Source organism: Mirounga leonina, unplaced genomic scaffold (assembly GCF_011800145.1).
Source record: "Mirounga leonina isolate KUSES-001 unplaced genomic scaffold, KU_Mleo_1.0 Mir_154, whole genome shotgun sequence".
Taxonomy (NCBI): Eukaryota; Metazoa; Chordata; class Mammalia; order Carnivora; family Phocidae; genus Mirounga; species Mirounga leonina.
Window position 1 is genome coordinate 41,206,818 of NW_023270389.1, and position 8,772 is coordinate 41,215,589.

At 48.9% G+C, this 8,772-nt stretch overlaps 1 protein-coding gene across 1 annotated transcript; it reads left to right on the forward strand.

Moving 5' to 3' along the window:
- Window positions 1-6,369: 6,369 nt before the first annotated feature.
- Window positions 6,370-8,551, forward strand: IER5 (immediate early response 5). Its single transcript, XM_035010571.1, has one exon. It carries the CDS (start codon window positions 6,606-6,608, stop codon window positions 7,572-7,574), a length of 969 nt encoding a protein of 322 aa, XP_034866462.1. The 5' UTR covers window positions 6,370-6,605; the 3' UTR covers window positions 7,575-8,551.
- Window positions 8,552-8,772: the final 221 nt, after the last annotated feature.

The following is an 8,772-nucleotide window of genomic DNA, read 5'->3' on the forward strand; positions in this document are numbered from 1 at the left end:
CTCCCTGCTCGGCGGGGAGCCTGCTTCTCCTCCCTCTCCCTCTGCTGCTCCCCCTCCTTATGCTCTCTCCCTCTCTCTCTGTCAAGTAAATAAATAAAATCTTTAAAAAAAGAAGAACTATAACTTGAGCCACATATATAAAAAGAAACAGGTTACATTAATTTTAATAATATATTTTATTTAAGTCAGTATATCCAAAGTTTTATCATTTCAGCATGTAACCATTCTAAAAATATGAATGAGACATTTTATGTTCTCTTTGATACTAAGCCTTTGAACTCTGCTCTGTATTTTGTAATTGCAGCATTGATTCAGATGCTAAATTTTCAATCTTCAAAAATGTTACATGATAAAGTTGGGTTTCAAAAAAAGGATTTTACCCTGTTTCAGTTTTTAGATTTGAAGTAAATAAAATTCAAAATGCAGTTCCTCAATCATCCTAGCCCCATTGGCCCTGTGGCTACTATATTGAACAGTGCAGGCCTAGGGTTTTATATGGTAATGGTTTCTTATTCTGCGGCTTGAGAAGGTGGTAGGCTCATTTTAATGAGTTTGAGTACTCTATTTATGGAGGAATCTGTTCTCTAAGACTACTAAAGGAGGCAAGGTATGACAAGGATGATTATAAAAATAACCTAAGTTTCTCTGAACCAAAATATAAAATTTAGGACAAGAAGGAGGGCTAATTTAGGAAAGGAAATGGGGAGGAGGAAAAAAAAAGGCAAGTTTTGGTGCCCACTCCTGGTCAAATGTTATTTGAAAATAATGAAATTCTATAGTAGTCAAGCAGCCAAAAGGAAATTAAAAAAAGATATAAAATATGACAAGAGTGAGAGAGAAAAAGTTGAATTAAAAAGTGGCTTTGGGGGGGTGCCTGGGTGGCTCAGTCGGTTAGGCGTCCAACTCTTGATTTCAGCTAAGGTCATGATTCTCAGGGTTGTGAGATTGAGCCCCCTCTCCCCCGTTGGGCTCCACACTCAGCTTAAGATTCTCTCTCTCGGGGCGCCTGGGTGGCTCAGTCGTTAAGCATCTGCCTTCGGCTTAGGTCATGATCCCAGGGTCCTGGGATCGAGCCCCACATGGGGCTCCCTGCTCAGCGGGAAGCCTGCTTCTCCCTCTCCCACTCCCCCTGCTTGTGTCCCCTCTCTCGCTGTGTCTCTCTCTGTCAAATAAATAAATAAAATCTTAAAAAAAAAAAGATTCTCTCTCTCCCCACCCCCCCACCTGCTTGTGAGCTCTCTCTCTGAAATAAATAAATAAATAAATAAATAAATAAATAAATAAATAAATAAATAAATAAATTAGCTTTATCTGTCCTCAGAAGAGCAAGAGGAGTATTGCCTACATAAAGTGCTAATAATATATTTTTGTAGTGCTTTTCCCCTAAAGAACTCAGGATTTCATACGAATGATTATTCACTTACATAAGCAACTTTGACCCCCCAACAATTTCCAACTGGCCTAACATTGCAAGGTAGGCTTGGTGCAGGGAACTTACCTCACCCGCTCCTCTCACTCGTTACTTCTCACAGCGCGGGCTATGGAGTGTATCATCCATGGTGTATTTGCATTGTTCTTATACAGACTAGACTTAATTTAAGGCTATAGAAGCTCTGTAATCATCTGATCATAATCCTTAGCCTTCAAGTTGTCATGCAAGAAAAAGAACAACAAGAAATAAAGTCAACAGCAGTGGGCACGCAGGCCCTGCTCTTAGAGGAATCCTCCAGTCAGAAGCCAGAGAGCACCTGAGTGGGAACAGGTGTGGCCAACTGTCAGCATGCTAACCTGCTCACGTGTGTCCAGGGGAGGGGATGGGGTGGAGGGATGGACCAGACTCCATGGACATGCTCTGGCCATTTCGTCCAGAGCAGTTGCTTCCTGGGTCCTTCTCACACTGCTAGTGTTTCTCATCCTCTACCACTTCTTTTTTTTTAACTGAAAAAGTCTCAACAATTGATAATGGCAAATTCGAACTCAGTCACCTGCTTTCTAAAGCTTAGGAAAAGTTGTTCCGGATCTCTCTTTTGGTAGGGAGAGGTAAAGTTTGCTGAGCATAAGAGATGAGTTCTCAAGGTTCCATTCTGTTGTCTTAGGATTAGAAGAAGTCCTGATAATAGGAGTGATCAGTGGACATTTCCTGAGCAGCTATTCTGTGGTATTGTAGAAAAACCATGTACAATTCAACAAGCACTATGTGCCTGGGACTCTATGGGCACTGGTATAATAAGAACAATATCAGGGGGCACCTGGGTGGCTCAGTCATTAAGCATCTGCCTTCGGCTCGGGTCATGGTCCCGGGGTCCTGGGATCGAGCCCCTCATGGGGCTCCCTGCTCCGTGGGAAGCCTGCTTCTCCCTCTCCCTCACTTGTGTTCCCTCTCTCACTGTGTCTCTCTCTGTCAAATAAATAAATAAAATCTTTAAGAAAAAAAAGAAAAGAACAATATCAGGAAATAGACTTAGTAAGTGCTTATATGATGCTGGGAGCTGTACTCAGCCCCCTAGGTATTGTTATTTCTTTTTTTTTTTAAAGATTTTATCTATCTATCTATCTATCTATCTATCTATCTATCTATCTATCTATCTATCTATCAGAGAGAGACACACACACACAGCGAGAGAGGGAACACAAGCAGGGGGAGTGGGAGAGAGAGAAGCAGGCTTTCTGCTGAGCAGGGAGCCTGATGCAGGGCTCGATCCCAGGACCCTGGGATCATGACCTGAGCCGAAGGCAGATGCTTAACCGACTGAACCACTCAGGTGTCCCAGTATCGTTATTTCCTATTTACACAATAGGCGACCGAGGCACAGAAAGGTTGAATAACTTGGGCATGACTTTCTCATTTCACTTAGATGTGAAATAACTTTCCAAAGGTCACACAGCTAGTAAGAGGTGAAACAAGGTAACCTGGTCCCAGAACTCTGCACTCAAGCTTTAGAGCTCCATAGGTTTGGAGTTCAATCCCACCCTCTCCACGCATAGCTGCGTGACTTGGGGGAAATTACTTGACCTTTCAGAGTCCTAGTTTCCTGATCTACTTTCAGAACTTTTTAAGGATGATAAGTAATGGCTGGAAAGTGACTAGCACGGTGCCGGATAGACAATATCATTATTCGATATTCAGTAAGCCAAGTTCATAATCGAATATACAGTATATATTGTATACACTGGTGTGGCCACCCCAGTTGTTAAAATATTGTAATGGTTCCATGCCAGTTGGCAGAACGTCGGCCCCAGCCCCCCGAGTGCACCCTTTCCTGGCCACTCAGCCGCTCCTGCAGGAATCCGCCGTAAACCCTGGTACCATAACAGCCTCCAGGATTCTGTTCTGGTGGTTACTGCCTGTGCCATACATTTGTTAAATATTCTCGCTATCTTCTGGCTACAAATATGAGATGAGCTCCTCCCTTCGATGACAGCACAATTTGAGAGGGGCCCTGAACATGACAGGTGCAAGTGAGGAGAGCAGTGCTGAAGGACCATGAATGCAGGGGCAGATGGTGAAACTCCCAGCTCATGTGGGTCAGCTTCACCTAATGCTTGCTCTATCAGTGACCTGTTTGAGTGGGTGGGGACATCCCAGATCATCACTACAGTTCCTTGTGTTTCTTGTTTTTTTTTTTTTTTTAATTCTTCCTACCTCCACTTAGTTCAGGCTTTCACGACCCTTTGCCTAAACTCTCACAAGAGCTTTATGATTAAGTGATCCTCTTTGTAGTTCAGTTGTAAATTAAGTGTACTGACTGTTCTAGAATCTGTTCTGTGGTTCCCTTACTCAACAACCTTAGGTAGCTCCCTGTGGCCCCATCTCCTCATTGAGGCATGCATGACCCACTGTCATATGGCTCCAGCCCCTGTTTCTAGCCTCTGGCACACCTGCCAAATGATACGCCCTATACCAAACTTTGTTGCTCCAGCTGCTCAGAACTTGTGGATCCTACCTCAGCATTTTTCAACACCCTCTTCAAGCATAGCTTCTTTCTCCTGTCTGTTTCTTCCCTCCTCAGCCTCTTCTCCCACCCCTGGGTCTTGCGTGGGGTGATATTTTCTAACTAACATACACGGATAGCTTCTTATATGCCAGACTGTTCTAAGAGCTTCACATGTGTTACCTTGTTTTATCCTCACAAAACTCTAAGAGGTGGGGACTATTATTATCTCTATTTTAAGATGGAAAAGATGAAGGCACAGAGAGGTAAAATAACTTTCCAAAGGTCACACAGCAAATAAAAAGTGGAGCTGGGATTCCAACTCAGGAAGCTTCCCTTCAAAGCCTGCATTCTTAATCAGTGTTTTATGGTGACTAATAACTATCAAAGAAAGAGAAAATAGAAGAAAAATTTTCATGTTATTACTCAAAATATGTGGCTTGCTTCTGAATTATTCATGTTTATCTCCTTTATGCAAGCTGAAAATTCCTAGAGGGGAGGAACTCTGGGTCTCATGCCCTGGTGTCTCGATTACCATTAATAAGTTGTGGCATAAGTAATGTTACTGAGCCATCACATCCGTTGGAGTCCTTTTGACTGTGAATTACCCATTATCAAGCCCACTTATCACTATTTTTCCTAACCAAATACCCCACTTGGCTAAACTCTGGTGCAGGATTAGGCCAACTATTCCATGTGGATTCCAAGAAAGTTATGCTTAGTTTTATGATTCAGATGTGGCTGAGAGTTGTCATTTAAAAAAAAAATTTAATTCCGGTATAGTTAACATACAGTGTTATATTAGTTTCAGGTGTACAGTGTAGGGATTCAACACTTCCATACATCACTCAGTGCTCATCACAACAAATGCCCTCCTTTTTTTTTTTTTTTAAGATTTTATTTATTTGAGAGAGTGGGAGAGAGAGAATGAGAAAGAGAGGGAGAGCAGAAGGGGGAGGGGCAGAGGGAGAGAGAGAAGCAGACTACCCGCTGAGCAGGGAGCCTAATGATACGGGCTCAATCCCAGGACCTTGAGAACATGACCCCGGGATCATGACCTGAGCCAAAGGCAGACCCTTAACTGAGCCACCCAGGAGTCACAAGTGCCCTCCTTAATCCCCATCACCTATTTCACCCATTCCCCCTCCCACCAACCATCAGTTCGTTCTCTAGTTAAGAGTCTTGTTTCTTGGTTTGTCTCTCTTTTTCCTTTGCTTGTTTGTTTCGTTTCTTAAATTCCACATACGAGTGAAATCATATGGTATTTGTCTTTCTCTGACCGACTTATTTCACTTAGCATTACTCTCTCTAGCTCCATCCATGTCATTGCAAATGTCAAGATTTCATTCTTTTTTATGGCTGAATAATATTCCATTGTGTGTGTGTACCACATCTTTTTCCATTTATCTATGGATGGTGAGAGTTGTCATTTCTCTTCTGCATAATAGAGTAGATGTGTATGTGATTTCTCCCTTTTAGAGTTGGAGAAACTAAGGTATCCTGAGGTTCTTTACCCAGAATCATCAGGCAGGTCTGTGGTGGAGCTTAGGTGGACTAACCCAAACTGACCCTCCAGGAACCCAGTCCAGGACTCTGGACAACCCTGTGGTGATTCCGCCTTAATGCCATGTACTAAGGATCACTAGATAGACTAAGTTGTTGACTGACCAGAAAAGTCTGGAACAGTCTTCCCCTATATTTTTACCTTGACACAAAATAAAATTATGACATCATGATGGGAACACAGGACTTCTCTATTTGTATTTTTAGAACTTCTTCCAAGGGTGAACTTACCAGTCCTTGTGTTGAAGAAAAATAACCGGGAAGAACTTGTACCACCTTTCATTGTAACCCAAGTGACACGTGTGTTTATTCTAGAATCTAGAGAACAAAGTGATAGATGATGGCTTTAGTAGAGAACCAGTAATTTCGTACCTAGTCACAATTCCTTAATAAGCAGCCAAAAACCTTAGGAACCTTTAGAACCCCCTTTTTCTTTCTTGGGGGTTAGAACTGACAGATGTTCCGAGTGTGTGTGACTCCAGGAAGGCAAGGCACTCATCCAAAATCGGTATCTGCTATATACCTTGTGGTGATACTATTTATTATCCAGGGGTATACTCAGATGAGAGTTCGAGTGGTTTAGTTCCCTCTGGTTCTGGCAAGCCGGCGCACAAGCCGGAATCCTTAAGTACAAACCACATTCTGGCTACGCCTCCGCCCCGTCACCCGCCCGCGGCGCACAAGCCCGGACCCGTCCGGCCAGCGCGTCGTCGCCCCCTTTAAGAGCCTGCTCCGCGGGACTAACGTTCGAATAGCCCAGGCGCCCCTCCTCGGCCTCCGATTGGCCGCGCGCGGCGCACGAGGGCGCGCCGGCCAGCCCCGGAACGGTTGGCGGCCCGTCGCGATTGGCGGTCGAGGGCGTATATAAGGCGCCGGGCGTCCGGGCTGCCCTCAGTCAGCGACTGGACCTGGGGCCGAGCTGTGTTATGCGGTGACTAGGACGCGGGGGTCGGTGAGCGCGTCACCGGAGTCGTTTCTTTTCAGCCTTCAGGTATCGAGGGTCCAGCCCCGGACCGGACTTGTCGACGCCTCTCGTTCCCTCTCAGCTTCCGAACGTGAGCCGGGGGTTCACCCCTCACCTCGGCGCCAGCCCCGCGAAGGGGAGGCAGGATGGAGTTCAAGCTGGAGGCTCACCGCATCGTCAGCATCTCCCTGGGCAAGATCTACAACTCGCGGGTCCAGCGCGGCGGCATCAAACTGCACAAGAACCTGCTGGTCTCCCTGGTGCTGCGCAGCGCCCGCCAGGTCTACCTGAGTGACCCGTGCCCGGGCCTCTACCTGGCCGGTCCCGCGGGGAGCCCGGCGGTGCCGCCGCCGCAGCCCGGGGAGCCGGCGGCCGGGCCGCCCGCGGGCTGGGGGGAGCCGCCCCCGCCGGCCGCCGGTGCTGCCTGGCCCGAGATCGAGCCGCAGCCGGAGCGCCCCGCTGACCCGGCCGCGCCGCGGGCGGGCGACGCGGAGCCCGGGGCGCCGATGACGGGCGCAGGGGAAACTCTTCGGGGCGGAGAGGTGGAGGCGGCGGAAGCTGCCTGGCGCCGCGTGGAGGGACCGCGCGAGGCGGCGGAGGGAGGAGCCGGGGGCCCCGCCGGCGGCGCAGACGGCTTCCCCGAGGGGCTCCGTGGGGCGCGCCGCCACTGCGGCTGCCCCCCAGGAGCGGAGGGCCGGCCGGGGCCGCTGGGCCCGTGCCCCCGCGTTGACTGCTGCTGCTGCGCGCCGCGGCCCGCCGAGGACGAGCCCCCGGCACCGCCGGCCGTCGGCCCCCGGAAGCGCGGCGCGGCGGGCGTGGGTGGCGGCCCGGCGCCCGGCTCCAGCCCGCTGAAGAAGCCCCGCCGGAACTCAGAGGAGCAGTCGGGCGGGGCGGCGGCGGAGGAGGAGGAGATGGAGACCGGTAACGTGGCTAACCTCATTAGCATCTTCGGTTCCAGCTTCTCGGGACTCTTGCGGAAAAGCCCCGGGGGCGGCCGGGAGGAAGCCGAGGGAGAGGAGAGCGGTGCGGAAGCCGCGGAGCCCGGGCAGATCTGCTGCGATAAGCCGGTGCTGAGAGACATGAACCCTTGGAGCACAGCCATCGTGGCCTTCTGAGCCCCGGGCCCCCGTCGGAAGGAGGTTGAGCGGCGGGGTGGCCCCGACGTGAGGCCGCGAGGACGGCCCAGGGACCGTAGGCGCTGGCGCGTGGCGGAGCCCGCGGGTGCTGCCGGGCCGCCCGGACTGCCCTTGGCTCGGCGGCCCTGCCGCGCCGAGCCTCCCTGCGGTCTCCTCTGGAGACTTGGGGGGTGGGGGGGTGAGGCTTGTCGGAAGAGGACGATCGTTCGCTTTTGTGTAGTGTTATGTCTGTGTACGTATGTTCGTCTTGTTGAATTAAGACTATTTTGTCCTTCTGGAATGCATCACCCCTTTCCCAGGGCTTAGGAGCTTGGGGGCAGACAGGGACTTTCCTCTGCCGGCAGCCCCGAGAAGGAAGCGGCTGAGAGGGCCGGGGAGTTCCCCTTTCGTACTCGGGGGAGGAAGGGACTTTACACACACCCCTCACTTGAAAGCTAGCCCCGCACCAGAGCCAGGGGTGGCATTTCCTCACAGGATTTCCTAAGACTAGAGGGATTTAGTCTGGGGGTAGAGGCTTGTATTATTTCTCTCTCCCCCCACCCTTCTATCACACTGAAAAACGTTTATACCCTGTGATTACTCTGGGAAAAGGGAATATGAGCGGCCCTTGTCTTCCCCACAGGGGAAAAAAAATAAAAGCTTGATGAACTTCACAGAAGAGTTCAAGCTTGGAAATACGGAGTTTATAGAGAATAGATATATTTTTAAAAGCTCTAGATCAGAACTACTACACAGTGCTTTTAAAAAGTGTTTAATGAAACAAAGTTTACAGACAGAAGCCCTAAGTGGAAAGACCTTATGGTTTTGTAGATACGGTGACTCCAGTCTTTGTTGTATAAAGGTTGGGGGAGCTGACAAGGTTTTTGTACAGTATTTTCTCCTTCGTTGTATTGATTTTTGTATAAAAATGTAACTTTACGTGTCTAACACGTATTAAATATTTTGAAGCAACTTAATTGCCTCCTTGTCTGTAATCACCTGTCTGGGTTGGGAGAGAAGTGGGAGGAGGGAAACTATGGTCCTGGCTGGAAAAGTGTGGTTCTTAATATCAGCCATGCACAGACTGGGGACATTGTTTGCTGACTTCACTGAGTATGGAGAGACGTGTTTAAGGTTTCTCCCCTAGATCAGAGGATAGCTATTAGATACTAATATCAGTGGCCAGCCGGTTTCTTGA

Excerpts from the sequence above, each read along its gene's own strand:
- IER5 (XM_035010571.1), top strand. The coding sequence starts at position 6,606 with ATGGAGTTCAAGCTGGAGGCTCACCGCATCGTCAGCATCTCCCTGGGC.